Source organism: Solea senegalensis, linkage group LG3 (assembly GCF_019176455.1).
Source record: "Solea senegalensis isolate Sse05_10M linkage group LG3, IFAPA_SoseM_1, whole genome shotgun sequence".
In the NCBI taxonomy this organism is placed as follows: Eukaryota; Metazoa; Chordata; class Actinopteri; order Pleuronectiformes; family Soleidae; genus Solea; species Solea senegalensis.
The window spans coordinates 25,488,157-25,512,644 of NC_058023.1; the positions used below are offsets into that span (position 1 = coordinate 25,488,157).

The 24,488-nt window shown below is 40.1% G+C and overlaps 1 protein-coding gene across 6 annotated transcripts in view; it reads left to right on the forward strand.

Moving 5' to 3' along the window:
• Window positions 1-24,488, forward strand: part of gramd4a (GRAM domain containing 4a) — a 37,441-nt gene that overhangs the window by 3,414 nt on the left and 9,539 nt on the right. For 4 of the 6 annotated variants that reach the window (XM_044021484.1, XM_044021486.1, XM_044021485.1 and 1 more), the window contains exons 2-5: window positions 3,979-4,192; window positions 7,643-7,763; window positions 22,020-22,140; window positions 23,967-24,028. In XM_044021484.1, the coding sequence (XP_043877419.1) occupies window positions 3,979-4,192; window positions 7,643-7,763; window positions 22,020-22,140; window positions 23,967-24,028 (518 nt within the window). Of the gene's footprint in view, window positions 1-3,978; window positions 4,193-6,862; window positions 7,504-7,642; window positions 7,764-17,128; window positions 17,532-22,019; window positions 22,141-23,966; window positions 24,029-24,488 lie in introns of those variants that run through there. The other 2 variants (XM_044021488.1, XM_044021489.1) reach the window with 2 other exon arrangements.

Sequence of the window (24,488 nt, forward strand, 5' to 3'; positions counted from 1 at the left end):
GAATCTCAATGCATCTAAAAGTATGTAATTGCTACAACTGCATGCACAGTTCAGTCAAGCTATAACCTCGACTCAACTATGCAGAGCATGAAATCAGTCTCCTTGTATGTAGTTTTGTTTGGTGTTGCCTTTTCTCTCTCTGTGTTCTGTCTTCTTTTATTATTTCAGGGTTAAGCAACAGTTAAGCAAATATCACACAGATAAAACTATGCAGGATTGCGTATATGATTTGAATGAACTGCACTAACACTAACAATTAAATATATAAAAAGTATATAAAGATAATTGCTGAATATGGGTATTAAATAAAACTATGAAAAGATGTTAGATGTTTTTATTGCCTTTTGCACAGTGTTGATTTAAGAATTGCTTCACCTCCAGATGAGACCTTTTAGACGGTTTTCTTCTAAAACTGAGAATCACTCATGTGGGGCAAAAGGCAATGGGTGACATCCGAGAGTATTTGTTATTGGCTGTTTCTATGAGGGATTGGCCGAGAGTAACCTCAAGATACTACAGGTCATTAGCAGAAGATTACTCAAACAGAGACTCTCTCACACACTCACACACGCTCAGATGAAGTGCATTAGCTTGTTCACGAGCTACTAAAGCTACTCACCCCCGACTAATGTATGCTGTTGCAAACAAACATTATAAAACTGTGTGTGCGGTTACACTGTCATTATTCTTTTGTATTAATGTGTGTGTGAGTGCATATCTTTGCCACACACTCTCTCTCTCATTCTGTTTTATGAGAGCACCATCCCTGATGTGTTAGCAGTGACTGATGATTAGGTGAAGGTAGATGGTTGTGTTTTGTGTTTTTTCGCCGAGCAAATGACTCATGAAGGCTGTTTGTGTGTGTGTTCCCACAGGAGCATTTATAGTGATCAGACCTTGAGCTGAAGCCTTCATCCTCCTCCTTACCTTCCTCCTCCTCCTCCTGTCCTCACCTTTTATCTTCTTTTACGAATTTGCCACCGAACTGAAGAAACTATTTGCACAGATATTTCAGTGGCAGTCTGAATTTCTGGGTTTTTATTAATGTTCAGATTCTTTGATTTGTTGTCATTGTCTTGCTTTGATGGTGTGTGGATTATCCACTGACATGTGTCTGACAGCTGTTGTGTGAAGCAGCAGGCTGCAAGTCATGTTCAGGTGGCTGCTGTGAGAACATATTTCACAGTTTCAGGTGTCTTGGTGGGTGAGTGCAGGTAAGTGTTTATTAACCTGCCACTCACCATGTTTCCACTCGCCCCTCAGGGAGGAAACAGCCCACCATTCACCTCTGCAATTTCCACTTATCTGTGTCCATGTCAGTGGGTTGCGCCTGTGTGGGAATCTAATATTTGTTGCCTTTTATGCTTGTTTGTCTGTGGCAATATCTTAGTTTCTTCTACCAACGATGTGCACAGAGAGATGCGAGTGGAATCGAAAAGTTGTATTCAAACTAATTCTCACTATATTCATCAGGCAAACCTCTAGTTGCACCTTTGACTAGTCATATTTGAAGAATGTTGCAGATGTTTTAACTGTAGTGTTTGGCTGAGGTTGGGACTTTGTAAAGGCCAATCCACAATCTTAATTTTATCTTGACGACTTGACTAAGACATCTTAGTCATCTGTTTAAAGTCTGATTGGGGTCATTGTCCAGTTGTCCACCCCGCTGCATCAATGAGACACGTGTGACTATTGTTCTGTAAATGAGTGTATCATGATTGATTCATCCTCCACTCATTTTCTTGATGAATCAGTGTGTTCACACAGTTTAAAGGTTGTATGAGATCATTGTCAATCTAATGGGGGACATTTTTTTATCAGTCAGATAACCTTCTTGGCTGTGTGACAGCTCATCAACCAGTCAAGCAGATTAAGTAATCTGCTAGGATTACAAAAGAAGAACTGCACTTAATCCCTGTCCGAAAGACAAATCACAGTAGTCAAAAAAGCAACAGGGCCATGTTTACAAGGTGTTGTGTGGCTCAGCCGCTGTACAAATGATGGATGACTGTGAGAATATTTTTGACATAATGTATTCGGTCAAATCAGGAATTACCTCGTAGTACTATAGGCGAATATTGCTGTTTCCTCCAGTCAGCACTTTTCATTCAAAGAAAAAGGCCTTAATGAAGACTAGAAAGGAAACAATTACATAACTGCAAGTCATTTAATATTATTATTTTACAGAATGATTTTCCGTTTAGTCTTGGGATTCCAATGTTTGTTGGTGTGATGTCTGTCTCTCCCCTCATGTGTTCACTCTGCCTGTCGGTTAACACTTCATATTAGTCGCATCAATAAACACAAAAGCTTTGCCATTCTTCAGTGACGACATCCTCATCTGCAGTACTTCACTCAATAGAACAATAGAACCGCACAGCTGCACTTGTGTGTGTGTGTGTGTGTGTGTGTGTGACTATAATTTAGCAGGTTTGTTGTGAGCTGTTTTTTTGTTCCCTTTTTAAACTCGGCAATGCTGGACAATAAGAGTCAATCAATGTATTATGGGGTAGCAACTAATGATCATTTTCAAATTCAATTCAATCAATTGGTCCATAAAATGTCAGAAAATGTTGATCAGTGTTTTTCACACCCTGAAATGATGAGGGTATTAAATGTCTTGTTTTGTCCACAAGCTGTCAGATAAAATAGCTAATAAGCTAATTCTTACTAGTGTGCTGATAACATCATGATGTGGTAGCAGTTAGGAGATGGTGACGTTTGTGAGTAACAGTTTTGCATATATGTCGTGGGTTTTGTAGCGGTTCCTGTTTCAATGCGGATCATGATTCATAGCACTCTTGTGTTGTGCTGCAAAAATTAATCAGTTATTGAGTGTCTTTTTTTTCATTATGAAAACAAACTTTAAGATCTTCAGCTTTGTAAATTCCTCCATATAAGAAAATATATCATTAGAACTTAATACGTTTGATTTGATTGGACAAAATGAAATGCAACTATTGTTTATTTTAGTCATTGATTATTCTGATTATTATTGTCTCAATTTATCGATTAGTCCATAAAATGTTGATTGGTGTTTCCCAGACCAACAAATATTTTGTTAAACAAACCAAAATTATTCAGTTTGAATGATTTCTTTGTAATATGGAGCAAAGAAACTAGCAAATATTCACATTTAAGAAGCTGAAAAAACAGCTTTTTTTTTAAATCTGATTAATCAATGATCACAATAGTTGAGGATTGTAGTCGACAGATTCATTCATCATAAAAATATTTGTTAGCTGCAGCCTGTTGGACTGTTATGCTTTATTGGCTTACTGTTTTTCAGCAGTAACGTTGTCACAACGCTTCTCGTCTGTATTTTGTTTCCATCAGTGTGATTAATTTTACTGCAGTGTCAGACCTGCTGCTGAACGCAGAGGAAACACTGCACGCTTGCCGTGGCTCTGTGTACAATGATACGACAGTCCCTTCATTTATCTGTCATCATTGTGTCTTTGCCCTGAATATTTTGCCCCCCCCCAAGAAAGGAGAAATAAATTGAGCTTTTCACAACGCCGAGCATTTCCAATGGCCTTGCTGTGAAAATCAAAACAATAAATGAAGCAAGCAGACCTGCTGCAAGCAATTGTTTGGCGGAGGATGTGGTTATCGTAGAGCTAACGTGGTTACTGGTTCCATCTTCCTGTGGAGGCCTAGGCGGGGAACAAATTACAAGCACTAACATGGTTAGAGCAACAACAGCATAGCCAGTAAAACATGGGAATTTATTATTTTTGTAGCACATTTTCTATGTCAACAACATGACAAAACATTTGTTTTAGTTGAGATTGAAGACGTGGTTGAATATAATCTGCTTTCGTCACAACTGCAAGCCCAGCGTGTTGCAATGATGACCATTTGGATACTTTTCCACACATTTGGTTTTGTTGAAGTCAGTGGAAAAATAATTATCCCTGCAGCTTTTCACACCAAATTATTATAGTATTTTTGTTTTTTTGTGTCCTTGTTTTTCAGGGTTGCCATCCGCCATGTTAAGGTAAAGCCCAGGTGCGCGGTGTTGACCATGCTAAAGCGCCTGGACAAGATCCGATTCCGGGGTCCCAGGACAAGAGACGATTTCCCAGATCTGGCGGAGTCACCACCCGCCTCCGACAACGAATGTAGCGATGACATGCAGCTGAAGCCCAGGGCAGCTTTTCGAGAAACAGAGGACCTCCTGAGAGACCCTGTGAGTTCCCATCATGCATTTGTATGGACACCTGTAGATTTTTTTGGACTGGGCTTTTTTGAACTATGCCATGATGGGTGATTAATGAAAGGAGGAAGCAGAAAGTGTTTTATTTCCTTGTCTGTCTTTTGCTCTTTGCCTTTCATTTGATATTAATATGCTTCCCCTTATTTTCTTCTCTTTTTTTTCTCTTCAGTTCTGCTGTTCTCCCTTTTAGTCGTATATAATTCAATACAATTCTTTGTTTTTCATTTTCTCCTTATACCTTTGGCCACTGAGCTAAAGTGATAAATGGAGAGGTAATTATGATGAAGAAAATTGGAAGACGTTACAGATTACATTACGTGACAGATTTTCCAAAGGTGGACACAGATAGAGATGGCAGTCAGCAGCAGCAGACAAGCAGAAATAGTGATGGCAGTAGTGATGAGATGAAGAGATATTCTACAGCTGGAAATGAAAAAGCAGGGAATGTGATGGAGGAGGCTCAAGGATGTTTAGAAGGGTGGAGATGGACTGGATGCAGACGGGAGGAAAAGACAGTCACCCACCCAAAACACAGATAATCTTTTCTGATGTAGTGTCTTCCTCCCACACTCGATATCATTTATATTTCATGAAATCTGCAGCTCCTTCTCATCTTTGCGGATGAATACAAGTACCGGTATTGTCGTCATCATCAAGGCACATTGATTGGTAGCTAACAGAGTTTAAAACACTGGATTAGTGTCGGCCCCAGTGTGTGCCTGCTTTTCTTGCATCCCACTGAAATCAGTCTATGGCCTGGAGTCAATTGTTGAAAAACATCTATCTTGCTGACCATGGGTATGTGCAGCATGTCTGCATTTGCATATACTCGCTTTATTTATTGTGTCCTCAAGAGTGTCTGTGAGCTGGTGTTTGTATGTCTGTATGTGCACTTGTGTTTTCCTGTATGATTACCAGCCCACCGGGAAGACATCGCCCACATCACGGCACTGATGAGTCACACTCTGAAGCCCCAAAATAAACCAAGCTAGCGGTTATCCCTGCTGGGAGACACACACACATGCAGGTTTTACAGCTATTCTTCTTAGGGAACTTCATTGACTTCCTTTCTGTTGGACAGTCTAAACAAAGCATGGTCTATAACCTTAACCCTAACTAAACCACAATTCAATTTACAATTAGGTGCTGCCCAGTATATGGTATATGTACTGTATATGAAAGCTGCCTCTGCTTGTTTGAAATCTCTTCTTCTGTGCATAATGCCCTTCCTAGACCCCTTTCATTATATGTATGGTCCTATGTTGCACTACTATATAGTAATATAACTAGTGCTTATTTTGGTTGTCCAATTTATAATAGAAAGAAAATCTACTACTACTAATAAACTACTACCTAACATTAGGTGGAAGGGTGTTACAGACTAATAGAACTATTACAACTAACAATTATTTTCATAATCGATTAATCTGTGAATTATTTTCTTGATTAACGGAGAAATAGTTTGATTGATTAATTGTCAAAAAAAGTTTTCAAATGTCTCGATTTGCAGAGAAAATGTGTTGCTGTTGACAATGAAAGTGCTGACCAGAGAGACACCTGGGCAGGCTAAGCTAAGTTAGACGCCTGGATGGGCTAGGCTAGGTTAGCTTTTTCTGGACAGGCTAAGCTAACATGGCATTGGGGCCACACTAGCTTAGTTCATTAGAACAGTTACTTCATTTTAGAGCCAGAGACTGTAGATGCAGCTGGAATTTTAATATGCAGAATGAATGCTAGTATGAACACAAGCATTCAACTTGTTTTTTTTTCATTTATTTTATTTTCCTTTTTGGTTCTTTTCCGTTCGTCTTCATGAACGAATGCAGACAATGGAAGTGATGCTGCTCCCTGCACTTTCTGTATTGCACTGCAATTACACAAGCTTTTATTTATTTAGTAATAATAATAATAATACGACAATCATGTCAATGTGTTGATTAATCGTCTCTACTCTAAACTTCACCTTCATTACCTCAACTACTATAAAGAAGAAAGAGTTTGCCCTTGTGCTGCAGGGTATATTCACTTTATGACAAACTAGCGTGTGCTATCCATATTAAATAGCTAGAATGTCATCAGCCAGATGGTGTTAAGACTTGCACAGGCGACTGCATTCACCGTTCTTTCCTTGTTTACTCAGCTTCATCACCACCTTATTCTTATAAGAATGGATATAGATCCATTATGTATCTTTTTTTTTTTTTTACAATCGGTAGAGGATTCATCATAACTTCCTCAACAGACCCCTTTTTCTTTTAGAAATCAGTGCAGCCAGTGTATGATGATCACATGTTCTCAGCTGTATGTGCATAATGAACAGTGTTAAAATATAAAAGCCTCAGCTCGTAGAAGCCGCTCTCATGGGGTGTTGGGGCACAATAATTAATCAGTCGATAATCACCCAGTGATGTCAGGGCTTGACCTACTTTTGAGGACCAGGAGGCTCTGAATGAGAATTAACATGGACACATGAAGGTGTGTTATGTTCCAAACATGACACAAAACATTACACAGCTTTATAGCACATCGCTCTTAATGAATGCAGCAAAGATTATTTTCAATCCCACTGTTCTCCTTGTCTTGGTACTGTTTTTTTTTTTGTTGTTGTCATAATCTCTGTGTCGATGAAGTAGTCCTTTGTCTCTTTGAGGTGCTTCTTAAATCAGGGACCATCTCTCTGTCTCTCTGCCTGGCTGTCTTGTTAGGTTTTTGTTCTTTCCCAAAGCCCTTTTTTTTCCCAGGTCATTGTCACTTAAATACTATAGCTTGAGCTCTTTCTCTCTCTCTCTCCATCGCTTGCCGGGAATACATCAGCTAAAAGATATTGCAGTATGCCGATGCCAGCACAAGCCATGCTGCTTGTTGTCTGGGAGAAGCTGCTGCATCCCTGTGTGTGTGCGCGCGCACAAGTCTCTTAAAGGACCCTTGCTGTAGTCAAGCACTTAGGCTCCACCTGCAGACCTCGTCATCCTGCTAACACAGCCACATCTCTTCTTGCTCTTTACTCTTTTCCTTCCTCTCCATCATCCTCTCACCCCTAATTCCTCACCTCTCTCCCTTGTTCCCCTCCTCTCTCATGCAGTTGTCATCTCTCGGTCATTTTCATTTGCTAATGATGTGTTGCTAGTGGTGTGGTGATGTGTGTGCTAGTGTGAAAGCCCTGAGTCAGAGGTGTGTGACTCATCAGTGTTGTAGTCGGATGAGGGGAAGGATCCTCTCTTTTTTTTGCCTTCCTCCTCCAACTACACTCCTGCTGGACTTGAATCAGGAGAAGAAACCTATTTGTGAGTCATGTGCCCTGCTTGACTGTGTGTATGTGTGTATTGGATCATATGGGATGTCCCTGCTTGTATGTTATATGTTGTAACATATATATATATATATATGTATATATGTTTTTTTTTTTATGTTTGTGTGTTACAGGCAGGTTCAGGGTCTCCCACCATGGCTGCGGCCATCCAGGAGTTCCAGAGGTCGGAGTCAGACCGATTAAATGAAGTCAAAGGTCACCTGGAAATTGCCTTATTGGAGAAACATTTCCTACGTGAGTACATACATACACACACACACACACACACCTATCTGGTGCAGACATTCTTCTGGTAAACACACACATTGCTAAACATAGTCTAAGGATTTCCACTTTGGTTGTTGGAGGCCCTCAGCTGCATGTTATGTTTCAGTAAGACATCATCATCACTCTGTGTTCAGAGGTCACAATAGTAGCTTACGGTGATTTCCCGCAGTGATTGTACTTATATTTCCACCCATTATGATTTTTACTTTACCTAGAATTTCTTTGTTATTTCAGTGACAATCCCTGTTATTTAGTCATTTGATCTTTGGTGGTGAGGATGTTTGCATCATCAGGAACAAGAAGGCAACAGAATGTGGAAAACTTTGTGTTTTAGATACATGAATAAGCAGTGCTTTGTTCCAGTGTTGGGTCCGTAAAATGCTGAAATTTCAGTTTTGTTTTTTTTATTTCTGGCTTTCCACTTGGGACCATTAGGAACTAACACACAGAGCTACATGAACTTCAGATAACGGTCTAATCTGATAATTAGAATAGGCAATGAAGACTAATGAAGACGAAGACCTCTTTTGGTAACTGCATGTTGGCCACCAAAAAAAATAACACAGGAAACATAAAGGAAGCAAGCAAATGGATGATGCAGTGGCAGGAGAAAAAGAGAGGGCATCAAGCTTGATGTGAAACAAACTGTATGATGCTCATCCCTAGTCTGCCCACTCAACTGAAACGTTTCCACATTCCCTTGCAGTGAAGGGGTATTGCCTGTCCTGAAACATTGCAGCACGTTGTCAGTCCCATGCTGTGTAGAGAGAGAGTGTGTGTGTGTGTGTGTGAGAGAGAGGAAGAGAATACCTCAGGCTATGTCCTCATAATGCCTGTGCCTGAGCTAAAAGGGCTGTATCTATTGTCATATTGACAGGAGGCTAGCTAGACGAAACCTTCTATCCTTCCCGTTTGTCCTTTCCTTGCTTCCTCATTTCTTTCTTTCCTCCTGCCTAGTCTTTTAAAGGACATTCCTCTAGGGCTCCCTTTGCCTTTTTCATCCCGCTGAGCTGCTCTTTCAAATCTTGCCCTATCCTTTTCTGGATCAGCCTCAGCTCTCTCACTCTCCCCCTCTCCCCTTCATATTCTTCTCTTTCTTTCTAGTGCTTTTCATTTTCCTTCCCTTTTATGCCTTCTTTCTGTTAGACACAGCAGTATTCTGAGGTTCGTCTAACATCTGACAAACGTGTGTTTGCACATAAAGCAGTCGAGACAGCTGTGACCATTTCATAAGCGAAAAGAGTTGAGAACAAAATGTCATCCTAGCTTTACCCAAGATGGCAGCCACTTGGCATTTTATAAGGGGGTGGACCTTCACCTCTCTCACCTTCGGTTGGTGATTGACAAAGGGTTATAGTACCTCTGGGTAATGTTATTTTTTCACCTTAGCTCCGTGTGTCATTGATTCTCTCAGATTTCTTGAAGCCGTCTACTGCTTCGCCCTGAACATCTCATTTTCTATCATTTTTCTAACCCTATCCCTTTCTCTCATGTCTCTCAGTCTCCTGTCCTATCTCTGGCTGGTGCAATAGTACGTCAGGGAACACTGAACCATGACAATCCATTAGCACATAATGGAGTCCAAAGCTCCCTGCCTTGTAGTCCAGTTGGTGTGTATTCAATTTCTGCTATTTTTCTTTGCACACTGGGCTTTAGTAATCGACTGCTGAGAGTGTGTCTGATTCCTCGCTTAGTGTAGCCCATATTAGAAAAGGTATTTATCCTGTTTTTAGTTATGTGTTGAAGAGACGACTGGTTATACACAGAATGGTTATGTACAGCTTGCCATTAGTTAGAGTTAATGAGATTAGTGTGAAACAAAGGAGTCCTTGTAGCAGGATGTTATGAGTTTATGTGTTATGTAATGGTTTTTCTGATGATATAGGAACATAACATGCCATTATGTGAGAGGTCTAGCCAGAGTTTGCACTAAAGATTTTTTATCAATTCCATTCAGATACAGAGGAAAGAAGTTGAATTTATTCATGTAAAATCATGTTGCTATATTTGTATAGGAATTTTCCAAACTTTTATCTGCAGCGTTAAAATCTGCCCACTGAACAGGCTAAAGGTCCCGTGTGTAAAAATGAGTCAAATTACTCGTCCTCCTAAATGATACACACTGGACCTTAAAATGTTGTCTTCTATCTATCTATCTAGTTGGCACTGGCAGCCAGTCAAACAAAGACATAAAACTTTACACATATTTCTTTGGGGTTTGGGAAATAATAGTACGGAGCCCCTAAAGGGACATTGAAAAAAAAATATATTAATAAACTAAGTTAAATATTTAAAATAATATATACGCATTTATTAAGAGTATTTGTTATTATTTATTTATTGTTCATTTATCAACACTCTGTGATGAGGCTTAATCTAATGACAGCGATGTCAGCGGATCATTTCATCAGTACAGGCCGAGGTAACGCTGCTCTGCCCCACGCACTGTACGCAGCGAGTGTCCGCTGAGGCGGAGCTGATCACCTCCGATACCGTCGCTGCCAAACTATAAATACGTCGTATCTTGTGCACACCAGAAACGTTTAGTTTTTGGGTTTTTTTTCGATTTCCCTTTAGGGGCTCCATATAATAGCAAGACTTTGCACTATTTTTAAGTAGGTTATAAACTATTAATAACAAATAAATTGACTGGTCAGTCAGTAATAAAACTAATTAATTGCTCATCGGTCATTTAGAGAACAGTTGCACTGTTGAAAGATGAGTGTTGGCTCCCTCAACAGCAAAATAAAACCTAAGAAATAATTTAGGCTCTTTTTTTGAGCATTGGCGTATTCTCACTCTCTCTGTCTCTCTCCCTCCTTCTCTCCCCCTGACCTTTCTCTCTGCTGCCTAAAATAAAGCTGGGACTCACACATATGCCAAAACAAATGCGCTGCTTAAGTATATTGTCTCCTGCCTTCACAGGAGACGTGACTTTCCATTCCAGATGGCGTTGTGTGTGTATATGTCGACTTTTGTTGTGAATGACCCCTGGTACTCTGGAGGCAGTTAATTAGTTAATTTGTAACCATGTTTCCGAATGTGAGATCACATAGAAGGCTAGGCTAACATGCAAGCTTCCTTTTTTTTTTTCCTTCCTTCCATTTCTCCTCCTCTCTTTCCTCTCCAGGTCCTTGTTCATTCCCCGTGCTTATTTTTTTTTCGCCCTGTCATTTCTTTCATCTTTCTAAGTGTCATGTGTGCAAACACACCCTTCAACAGAATAGTCGCGCTAGTTAAAAGCACCAGCAGTGTGCTGCGACTCACCTTTTATGTTTTTATCACAATGAATAAATACATGTATTTTCCCCTATGTCTACCTTGATCAAGTGAATTCCTGCAGTTGTCTTTTGTTGCGAACACACAGTCAGCAGCAGCAGTGAGATATGTGGATTATCCACAGCAAAAAGACATGTTCCATGTTTGATTGTTTTTAATTACTTTAGAGCTCTGGTAGCTGACCTCACATAACCAAGGTAACGCCCTCTGGCAGGATACTACGCTGTTCACCTCTGTATATAATAGATAACACATAATCATATCAGGCAATATGGGGGGCAATTCAACTCTATATGGGCCATTTTTATCATAAAAGTGAACATTGTAGATAGACTATCTCTAACTGTTTTGGCATCCCAGGGCACAGTAGCTAACAGGAGAGCACTTAACCAGATCCCTGCAGATCCAGATAGAAGGTCGAGGTGAATCACTGCTACAAAACGTGCTCATAGCGAGCAGAAGAAGTAGCCATGATCATCAAGCAATGGATTTGGTGGGTAACTCTCAATAAATAATGGAGTCTGCACAGCAACGTTAACACAGCAATTATTATTTACATTACACTGCTCGTTGCTAATGCCTACATTATGCAAACGTGACACTTACCCTTCCAGTGACAACAACGCTATCTTTAGCAGGTAGACTCCTGAGTTGAATGTTGGTCACAAAACCAGATTGCATCCTTTTGTTTCCCTCCAGGCTCTTCTAAAATTTCAGTGATTCTCTGGAGTAAGTTGAAGGGAAGTTAATCCGGAAGTTGAAGATGTTAGGAGACTGCAGGTCTGGAATAACTTCTCTCCGACTGTGTCCAAACACGTAAATGGCACGCAGGGGGCATTATAAGGATCAGATATATTCAGTTGGTCAAGTTTTGGTCAATCTCCGTGTATTTGAAGTGCGCAGTGAACTCTGACAGCAAGTCTCGTTCATTTTTGCCAACATCTTGGCTGCCAGCATCACAACGAGACCGAGTCACGTGACTTCTGTAGCTCTATATATACATATATATATATATATATCTATATCTTCAGTATTTTGAGTGCTGAAATGCAAGTTAAGAGACCATAATAGTTGCTATGTTTTCACACTGTTCTTGTACTGTATGTGGCTTTCTCGGCTGTCTGAGCAAGATGACTACGAGATACATTTCTTAGTTGGTCACTTCATCTTTGTGCTGTATTCGGGGATTGGGTGAGATTCTGCACAAGCTGCTGCCCGCATTGTTGAGTTCAAATGTATGTCTTCTTGTGATTTTAGTGTTCAAAATCCTATGGTCAGATTTACTTAAGTGACAGAAACCTTGCCAACAAAGTAACAGTAGACCAGCAGCTCATGTGAGCTGAACATGCTAAATTGTCTTAATGGACCTTGGTGTAGGAGAGTGACATTTTATTGGATGGACCTTTGATGAAATGGCTGAAATCGGTTTTCCCTTGTGCTGGAGGGTGGTGCAGAAAACCATGAAGGCCTCCCGCTGTTATAGAAGCACCTGCAACATGTACTGGTCAGTGAAATAAAAATCCAGTGAAGTCTTTTAACAGCTGACTGGTTGTAGGAAGAAGGGTCAGGTGGCTTGGTCATGGATCCCTAAAGTTAACCTCAGAAGCACTCCAGCTGGCAAGAGACAGTGAAGCAGGCCCAAGACAACCTGGCAGAGAACGAGCAGCAGGAGAAGGGTTTTGTCATTGGGTGTTAAAGGCACAACATACAGTGGTTAGTTTTCCTACACACAATTGATATCAGAGCACTTACAACTTATATATTATTATATAATCTACCTCAATATGTGAGTTTCATTTTTTTATTGTCTTATAAGCTTTAAGTAGCACATTATAATGTCATATGAGTTGGCCACTGACTGACAGCTTTCATATGCATGTTGTGTGCTTCTACTTTGTATGTTATACAAACCTGCAGAGCTTTGTAAGTTTGGAGCTTCATCGCAGCAGCCACAGAAGCCACAGACATAAATAATGCAAGTGTTTTAGCATAAAACTGCTCTGTACTCGCACCTCTAGTGTATGTGTGTGCAGTTCTAAACGACCATTGTGGGAATATATGATTTTATTTATTTTTTTGTGCAAGTTTGTGTGCAGTTCAGTCTGCACTGCACAGCAACATTTACAAGAAGCACTTTGCTACCACTGTTTCCTTGTGTGATAACCCTGTGATTGTTGTGATAATTATAGCTATGGATGTAAAAGCAGAGAGATAGATCAACTAGAATGTGTCCCATGGGTTACACAGCTCGACTGAACTGACCCTGCTATTGGTGCTAAAATGGCAGAGCCTTGTGCCAATGGAAAACACCTCATGTAATTATACATGCAGGCTTAAGGGGCTTAGCCTTCATTGTTTTCTTGTTCTGTCTCCCCTGGTTCTCCCCTGCCTCTATTTTTATTCTCCCTCCCTCCCATTTCTAAATGTCTCTGTTACTCTTCCGTTGCTGTTTGTACTTTTCTCTTGTCTGCTTTTTATTCTTGGCTTGCCTTTTAAGTATTTTACTTTAGTGGAGTCTCCACATGACCACAGAAATAGGACAGTGGAAATTTGATCTGTCATGTCATTATAATAAGTTGATCAGTTAAGGTGACTAATATTAATATATGATTGTTTTAAAAGAACACTACTTTTGTACTGACAATGACAACCTTTTAAGTTTGTGGTGCATTTATAACCACAAAGTGGCAGCAGCAGCAAGCATTTGGTTTGCATGGATAATTGCAGAAGTGATGGCATTTACTAGATTTCTGAAATGCATCTTGATGCCACTCCTGTAAGCTCAACACCCTGGACCAAGCAGAAGTGATGAAAGTTATTTGTTTATTTACTTGGAATGTAGTGCCCTCTGACAAAATGATGTCTGAAGTGAAGAATTGTTATTTGTATTGTGTCATCTAGGTTTGACTGGCGCACTGGTTATTTTCCCTTCCCCATAAAGAGCACAGTGAAGCCAAAAATGCGCATCCCTCATATGTAGCTTTTGAGTCCACAAGCCATATTGGTGATCACTTAGAATCACAGATGAACTGTCTGATGTTGTCTGTGTCACAAAAGTCTGTAGTTGGAGTTTATTGGTTTTACTGCTGCTCATGTGGGTGTGTGTTGTGTGTGTGTGTGTGTGTGCGCGTATGTACTATGTATGAGTAAGTGTGTGAGAGAGGATATTCAGTTTGAGGTTGTGTATTGAAGGTCAGTGTGGGGGAACAGGCTGTGACTGTGCTCTACAATGACTGGCTGATCAATACAGTGTCCTAGCTGCTGTCCTACTTCATATTGTGTAAGGGAGCACATGAAGGCCATGCGCAAACTTGCACAGCTGAAAGCTAATGTGTTCAGAGATGAACTTCAATTGGTCTGTAATGCAATGTTTCTCACTATACCATCTGGTTCTGTCTAAAACCACCCAGAACAACAAGTAGTTGTGTAAATCAAATCATTAGAGGCCTCTTTTTCCCTATTGATATGAAATAAGTATGGATATAAGAAAGCCAGAAATATGCACCTACAGCAATACAAACACATATTGTATGTTGTTAATGTGCATGGACTATGGTGTGTGTGTGTGTTTTTTATTGTTTAGAACTCTCTGCTCTCTTGCATACTACCTTTTAGACTGTTTTAAATAAAAAAAATAAAAACAGCTGCTTTGTGAATACAGTCAGTAGTGGAAGGTTGAGATCTTTTGGTGAAGAACAGATGTACTATTGTAATGCTTATAATAGTGTGGAAGTCAATCACCAAAGTCTGATATTGTATTACTTCACTGAATGTGAAAGTGCTTCTGCTTTCTGCTGTCGGCCTCACTGGTAGCTGCCCTGCCTACAAATATCTTGTGCTGCAATCTGGTTTCCATTTGTTTCAGTTATCTGCCATAGAAAATATACCATAACCACAAAATGGGTGAGAAATTAAATTACAAAGTTACAGTTAGCTGTTTGTATGCTATTACATGAGGCAGGGTTGATCAATCAGAAGGCATTATTTTGAAAGTAAAACATTAAAGATATGAATGCCAGTAGTAGGTGAAATCAGACGAGGTTTACAGTGAAAAATGTAAGTATTCTTGGAGATAATTATGCAAGTGATTGAGTATTCTTTGAGACACTGCCTCATTACTCATACTTGTACTCCAATGGCAATGATGATTTATTCTCCTTTTAAATAGGCAGCTACAAAACATGCTGCATGAAAATGAAGCCTGTTAAAAGAGACTTATCTGTTCGAGGCTAGCTCCGTTTTACAGGAAATGAAGTTGCTGTTTAACTGGGATGAATGTGTCCTGACGGCTTCGCAGCAGATGTTTCACTAATTTGATTTTTAGATTGTAATTCATCTAAGGTCTGGATTAATGTAGTTATCTTATTTTACATTAGTTTCTCTCAATCCGCTGTAGTCCATGTTCAGGTCTGTGCAGTGTTTGATCATTTGGGAACTGATGCAGAGTGTGAGAATGCAACAGGTGGCCTTGTGGGTAGAGAGACAAAGTTCTCAGTGAGAACTCGTACTGTACTGTACTGTGTGTTCTGACATAGTGATTTTGAGCAAGATATTACACCTGTTGCTTGAATCAACAAGCAAAAACCATGAATATTTGTTTTTCTTGCTGATTGGTTCCCAGTTCTCTGAGCAGACTGAGATGGCCTGACGAGATAACTATGATGTAATGAAATCTATGATATGATTACTGTTCTCCAAACAAGCAGATGCTATCCTCCCTGCTGTCACAACATTGGATCATGGAACATATTTATCTAGATTATTCATTCCATGTTCATTTCATCTCCCCTTCTAAATTTCAAGCATGCACCAACCTTCACAGTAACATACCAGAGATATAGAAGCCAGACCACACACACACACACACCACACACACTCTGCACCATGTCAACAAGAGGTCAGTGAAGGCAGCATGGCACAAGAGAGGAGGGGTGTTGATTTTGATGTCATGGGAAGAAACTGTAAAGTTTGAGATGTTGCCATGAAGGAAACATCATGTTGCAGAGGAGGGAAAAGTGAAACAAGTGGGTAAAATCTAGGTCACCCACAGACATCAAGGCCACAGACAACAAGGAGTAGAACGAGGCCATTGAGAAAACAAAAGGAAGACTAACTCACTTTGTTCACTCTAACGATAACCAGAATATAAAAACTTGTAATTACAGACAGACAGATGGGGTAAACTAATTATTTTGCTGGCCTGAATTGTAATATGGGAGAGATTGGTTTTGTGTTTGTTGGTAAGAAAATTGTACCTGGATGAGGTGAAAGGTGAAAATGGATTCAGTGAGTGACTAGTAAAGCAGGATTAAAATGTCCCTGCGGACTCCTGAGTGTCGTCAGTTGGTGGAGGCACTGTCCCTTCTTATTTTTTTCTTATTCCACATATTCCACAAAACACATTTGCTGTCCTTGAACTCTCACTTGTGATTGCTGGGGTAATAATGTTTTCTAAACCACGTCCTCCCCTTCTCTTTGTCAGTGTCTTGAATGTCGTATTGACATCAGTAGATTTGCTGATTGGCTGTAACAAACACTGTGGTGAGTGGTGACAATGTGGGCCAGTGTAAAGTGCCGGATTCTCTCTCTCTCTCTCTCTGCCTCTCTTTCCCTGTGTCTCTGTTTCTCTGATCCCTTCCAACCCCGTTGTGCCCCCCACCTTCCTACACTGAAAGGAACCATTGTCTCTGGCCTGGATTGAAAACCCCACACAGTACTTTTCCTTTGACGACTTAACAACTTTGCCTGTTCAGATGAAAAGTGATTTGGCTTTGCTTGCCGATGTACAGTACTTATGCATACTCATACTGCTGCACACAAATACAAACACGTACCAGCCTAAACACCACCAAAAAACATGTAACTCAACCTCACACAGGCAGAGCGTATACCACATAAACCCATAATGATGTAAGAACATCTATGATGCCTGTGTCAGCCAGTTCCCCTGTGCACAGAAATCTCAGATTCCAGACCCTCTTAGTCTACTGGCCACCCTGAAAAGCCCCACCTCTCTCAACCTCCACTGCCCTCCTTTGCTTTCCTCCCAGTGCCGGACACGTTCATAACAGCTCTGGTCACTGACCATCGCTGTGTGGGTGGAGGCCTGCTAAAATAGTCTCTTGTGTCGTTCTTTTCTGCTTTTGACTTGGACATGTAAACATGGAGCATACACCTAAACTTTGATGGGTTTTAAAGGAGTTTGGAGGTTATAACGTAGACGGTGTAAAACAGTCTGGGCCAGATTTGGACAACCTGCAGCTGTGGCTCTGTTTCAAGAAAGAACCAAGGCTGCCACCCTGCCAGCAGGATCATGCTCAAGCGTCCCAGGGAGCGGTCAGCTGCAGAGACGCATACATTTATGCAAGATGGAGGACTGGACTTTTGACAGCTTCGAGCTGTTTTACAGTGGAGCGGTCGATAAGATTAAAAGCCATAAAAGCAACCTCAACCTCAGTAAGTTTCCTCAGCGTCAACATCAGGATTTCACTGTTAAACTTGTGATCGTCTGAATAAGGTAGTAATCTAAGCCTCTGTCTGGCAGCTCTGTTTGTTTGGACACCACACTGTACTGTTTAAAACTATCTTATCTCATCAGGATTTCATCAGTCAAACGAGGCTTGTGTTGAGTACTGTATCTGTTTCATGTCATCATCTGTTTGATTAAGTTTAAAGTAAGGAATTCGCTAACACCTTTAAAGGAAAATGATTTAACCTCTTGCACACTGTACTGTATTTTGGCTCTTCAAGGATGCAAAGTCTTTATAAACTAACCTCTGTCCAACTAAAAACAAACAAAATATACAAGTAGGCGTTTGAAATCTCAGCTACTGTTCTGTGTTATTGGTGTTGACTCTCTTACGTTTGCGCTCCCTCACTTGTTCTTTGCGCTGTAGTTTTTTGTTTGTGATTCTGATTTTTTGTTTGCTCAATTCGATTGGAGACAAATCTAATTCCATATAGAACCAGAACTACTACATGCGGCCTCCATATGCTTTAGTGTTATAATTGTCCATTGAGGCTTGTTTTTGTCCTATTTGTCGCTACAAAACAACATTAACATCGCTGTTTTACAACATGGTAGTTACTTAACACAGTCTGATGTGTTGGTAGGCTGTATATTTTGAATTCTGAATAGGTCTGAGTTTGACCGAATATCTGAATTTTTGGATTAAAAGTAACAGCTCTAGACCAACAGTATCAGTATGCTTCTGAGCAGAAACTCAGTTGCACCAGCGCTAAGGACGTTTGGAAAGAGATATTTATTTGCTGTTCTACTGTAGTACTAGATAACCACCATTCACATAATACAACATTTTAAGTGCTACTGACCTTCACACAAGGAGAGCTATATTGCATTGAGCCTGATTAAACCAAAGTAAATGTGTTTGGAGTAAATTGGGTCCAGCATGTTTGGTCTGCATCTAGCCAGGACTACCACAATTATGGCTCAGTGTCAGTTTTCAGTTTTGTACCATCTATCCAACTGTAATCAACAAACTCAGGCCCACTAAGCCCCGTTTCATTTTATTTCAGCCATAAGAAAAACTTCAGCCCATGGCAATGTTAAGTTATTATCTAACCACTCACTGCTCAGAATATATTGTTAAATTTCAACCCCATCACAGCTTGGTCTCTTTGCTCTTTTCAAGTACTGAATCCACCACCACATTTCCTGAACTATCCACATTAGTCACAGTTAACAGCACCCCAGCCACATCCTAATACTGCTGTTAACTGTTCTCAACATCACCAGCATTTTCTGTCCCTTCTTCATTAGCATTTAATCGAATGTGGGTAATTTCATGAAAACCTTGCTGGAGAGAGAAGGTCAGTGCTATTAAAAGTGACTGGCATGGTATTTAGCTAATCCCCCATCTGTGTTGCAGATAAATTACTAGTTACCAGCCTTCACAATGGCTTCAAACTTTTGATGTGGAAATTTAACTGCCAATTAATCAACATCGCCTGTTTCACTCTTTCCACCCATCACCACCCTCAGCAAAACAACAAAATGATAATGATGAATTAAATATCTTCCAAAAAAAGTTTTTCTTTTTGTATTGCTGTTCAAATAATGTAATCAAAGCACATTTCAGCTGTAACTCAACTTGCGTGAAAGTTGCTATGATAATTGTGTTCAAATAGCAATGATCTCAACTTTATCACCGTGTTCCCCCCAAATACTGTACTTCACTTTGTGTCACTGTAGATTTCATTTGAAGTGAGTGGATTACATCGGTGGGAACAGAACACTCTGAATTGTAATCCGGGAGATCACATGATCTACCATGGTGCCGCATTTTAAATCTGAGGGATAAAACAGGTCGCATATGACTGGATGTCAGCTGCTCCAACATTAGTTTTCCAACATTATTAAAGGGGTGGATGATTTTGACATAATTCTGATGTAATCTACATCGGAATTTTGAGTTTAAATTATGTTGCTATTACCAAATATGTGCTTTTCAAAGGATCCCGTATGAGCTGTGCTGGCATTTATTTGATTTGCATTGTCAGCTGTGACACTTCATATAGACAGCCTGTGTCTTTTCAAGTCATGTCTAGTCTATTGATTTAATCACAGATGGACTCCAGACGGACGTTTTTTAAAGACATGCTGTATGTTTTCACTGTGGGTTGTTTAGTGTAGATTGGTGGATGGAAATGGCAAATGTATCCCTATTAAAACACCATTTAAAAAAAAGAAGAAGAATGGAACAGATACTTTCTGCAGTGCAACATTCTGAATGCACCATAAAGAAGCAGAGCGGGTGTGATGGCAGTATTATTAATAGGCTATCTGATGTAAAATGGCCTCTGTAGAATAGGAAAACAATTATACTCTATCTCTTTCCATCGGACACACATGGTATATTGTGTCCTGCTGCGCTGTATCTAGACTGGAGCCAAACACCTAAAACAGTACCATGGAATCTTGGAATGAGATTTTTTTTTTTCTGGTGTTGGGAAGGAAGAAAGAAAGGAAGGAACTATTGAGAGGAAAAGGGAGGAGAAAGGGTAGAGGAACCTATACATAGAGAAATAATAACACACGGATGTGAGTGTCCTACTTATGGTGACGGGAAACTGAGGGAAAGGAAAAAGGGTGACAGTAAAACGAGATCAAAGAGGCTAAAAAGGTGAACATGAACTGGGGCTTGAAGGTATGAGCACAGTCTAACCTATACTGCATCACTGTGGATGGCTGAATACATAAATGTCATACATTGTATTTAAAGTATTTCCGCATTCTCATTTAACAGAAATGTTTTCGTTTCATACACGTTTGTACACGATGATTATCTTTAATGTGAAAGATGCCATTTTGATGAGTTTTTATACCATGACACGGCGGTTTGCTTCAGGTTTTAACACCAAATACTAAATAAATATTGGTGACCATTGTGGAGCTTTGGCTTAAATGAAGGTATCGAAAATGCTCTGTCAATAGAACACAAAACAAACTGCCTGAGAATTGAAGTGAAGCACTGTAGTCTCTTTTGTGGAAATCTTTCTTTGTTTCTTGGGGTTTTGAGTGACATTACTGTTAAGATCTGCATTGAGTACAGTGTAAACGACTGATCTAGTTTTATCTACACCAGTGACCACACATGGTGCATTGCTGTTGTTGTTTCCCTCTTGTGCAAAAGGTTTAGAGTTGGTTGTGTCTTGTCCTGGCCCAGGGCAAACAAAGCCAGCAGTAAGCTGCTTAGTCCATAGCAACTTTTGGCCAATCTCTAGCTTCCTATACCCACACTTAGACCCACACACTCAATCTCACTTTCTTTTTCCATACATAAATACTGTATCATTACAACACTCTTATATTAGGTAGCCAGGGGAAGAGAAAGAAATGGAGATATGGGCAAACTGTGCAGATGGAGGTCTGAATGAGATGCGTCATATTACACGGAGAAAACAGAAGACAGTTGTTTTCAGCCTTCATGCCACAATGCACAACGTTTTCAAAAGAAGGATCAAATTGCTGCTGTTGTGAACTATAAATGCAAAAGCAAGTGACGAAGCCGGTACATTAAATCGAACATGGTGATCCAGTGTATTTCTGCTCTCACCTGTAGCTGCAGGCATTGCTGGCGTAAATGTTTCATTAGTGTTAATGGGAAGAGATACACTATGTTAGATAGGATAAGGTGATGTAGAAGACAAATCTGATGGCTAAATTCTCATAATATAAACCCCTGCTGTCTGTGTGATGAAATGGGGATTAGGAAAAAGAAGACAGGGGAATAGGTAATATAGATTGCCATTTGCAAGGGAGACGCAGCTCTGCACTTATCCATTTTGTTACTGTCAGGTGGAAAAATTAGGTTTTAACCGGCCCAGTCAATGCAAATAGCAATCAATCCTGCATACTGTACAATTCCTGAAATTGAGGATATAAGAAAGTTGTTATTGTATGCACTTAAATAGAAGCAGATGTATTAATTTATTTATTCTTATGCACATGTGCTCACCTTTATTGACTCCCCTCCTCTAATATTTATGTGTCCCCTTAGTCGGGGACAATAGACTGAGAGGGAACCCTGCTGATGTTGCACCCCGGGCTTAAAGAGCCATGACACATGATACCACTCAGATGCGAGAAGCTGATTGACAAGGATGAAGAATGGGGGATAGGTGAAGGTGGAGGAGACAGATGGACGACATGAAACAAGCGACACATACATGTAGAGGCTGTTTTTCAGAAAATGCTACTGCAGTTCAACTCCAGATTTAGTTCCACTTCTAAAAACAGTTTTTTTCCATTACTAAATGATGTATATGTATATATGTATATATATATATATATGTATATATATATATATATATATATATATATATATATATGTATATGTATATATATATATATATGTATATATATATATCACATGCCTTTCCTTGACCCTAAACATTCTTTGTTGTTTATCTTGTCTTCTCCAGAGGAGGAGCTGAGGAAGCTTCGAGAAGAGACCAATGTGGACTCCTTGCGACAGGAGCTGGAGAGGGAAAGAAGCAAGAGGATAGACCTGGAGCAGAAGATGAATGAGGTGCTCAAGACCAGGTATGGCAGGACGACAGAGTGTTCAGTGACGCGGGTGAAGGATGAGAAGCCCAGAAAATGTGCAATATGGGAAGTAATAACCAGAGAAAGACAGGAAATAGTAACATTGCACCCTGTAACATTTCATCTCAGCAGAGTTTATCATAGGTCATGGGTGTGTGTGTGTGTTTATTTGTATGTGTGTATGCCCAGTGGTCCCAAGGTCTCTGCTATAAATAGAGGCCAATACCTTAGCAGGCAGGGAATTCCTCAAGGGGGTGTGTTTGTGAGTGTGTGTGCATATGTGTTCATTTGTGTGTGTTTGTGTCTGTGTGTGTTAAGAACTAGATGGAAAAGAAAAAAACAAGACACAAGTTACACAACTGTGTGTGTGTGTGTGTGTGTGTATATATGTGCCGAACTGCACACTGTGACACTAAGGCTATGCTGGTGTCAGGTAAATCCTGCATTTCTTAACACCAGCCAAGCTACCCTTAATCTCAGGGTGCATGTCTAAAGCTGTGCGTGTGCCACTGTGCATGTGTGTGATCAGATGATGTATCTGTGGCTGCCAATGGGAAATTCCGTCAGCACTCTCCAAGTGATGACCAGCAGAGAAATGCAGCCTGCAAAGTGTCAGAGACAGCTCAGGATTTACTTTTTTTTAGAAAGGGAACTAACATATCGTGACCGGGAAGCTTTCCTCACATAATCCTCGGTCAGCAGTAAAACCAGCTAGAGAAATGCACGTGAAAGGTAGCAGACATAAAACATTTATTTATTCCTTGCATCACAGTTATCCATCCAGAACAAGAAGACAGCAGGGTTGTTTTGTGATCACATATAATATTTAAGATTCACCAGGAACAAAATCAATTAAATACTTAAAGAGATTTATCGCTTGTCATAGTCGAATAATGAACAATAAAATGTTATAAGTGATGCAGAATGATGATAATAATAAGTTTGAAAGCACATTAATGTTATTGAGTTAACTGTAGATGATGGATGTAGTCAATGAGGGATATGTGGGAGAGATGTCATAGTTGACATGTATGTACTGTTACTGTGTTGATATGTATATATGCACATGTATGCATATCAGGGATGTCACTTTTCCAAAAATTGAGTTGAAACAAATATTGCATGATATGCTATTCTTTTAAAGATAGTGGTATATTCGTCTGATGCTTCCTCTGCTATGTCACTCGGGTGGAGCTGACAGCTAAGCTAATGGCTGAGTCCGCAGATTTGTTGGGTACTTTGCTATTTAAAACCTCCACGCTACTTTTGTCCACCCAGGTAGATGGTTTAGCTTGTATCTTATCATTTCCACAGCAAAACAGCATAACATCACTGTCATTTTCTTTTTCTTGATGAACCAAGAGCGTATACAAAGTGGCTCTAAGGCCAAGCTTTGCTAACTGCGCTTTCTGCTTGATATTTTGTTATTACTTCAGAAGGTCTGGTGCTCTTTTAGGCTGTACATTTTGAAGTCCAAATGGAAATTAGAATTTTGGATAAAAAGTGATAACTCTAATGTATGTATAAAAAAAGTAAACAATTAAGTTTTAGGTATTTTTTGCCTTGTTTTACAGGTCCATCTAAGCACACGTGTTGGAAATTAGTAGCTAAGGCTGTGATTTTGCAGTGTACTATGTATTGTGCATCTGTCCCTTTTTAGTAAAACATTGCATTTGATTGGACACTTTGTGTCCAATCAAATGCAGTGGCTCTACACATATTTACATGTGAACTTCCTGAAACATGTCTGTTGTGTGACTGCATCTCAGAAGATAGAGAAGTGAGACTGACATGTGGCAAATCTTCTCTACTCTCTCTCTCAGGCTGGAGGACTCTCCACCACAGCCTCCCCGAAAGCAGCAGTCACCCTCCAGCAATGGAACAGGTGAGGATCTGGAGAAAAAAGTAGAATGAGTGGGCGTCCGGGGGGCACAGACAGGAAATGAGTGGGGAGGGAAGGAAGACGTCTTCAGAGTGTGGGAGTAAATCAAAAGGAGAGTGTGTGTGTAAGGACACGCACGGACAGGAGATGAGGATGTAGGATGTGTGCGGTGAAGTGTTAGATGGGAACAGAGTGTGTCGGAAGTGTTCTTGGGTTATTCTAGGGCATGAAGCGGCGTATAATGTTCATTATAACAGACACACACATTCACAGGGTCATTTCAAATCGACACTTAGTTGGAGCAAGAGCACTCATGTCAACGCACTGTGTTAATGCATCAAAAACTGTTAATTGCGGTTGCCTTTATAGGTCAGCATTGTCATTGTTAGTCGCAGTGTGTATTTAGTCTATTTTTGGGCTAAGCAGTTTTGGGGGTGTGTGTGTGCGTCAGTGTGAGAAAAGC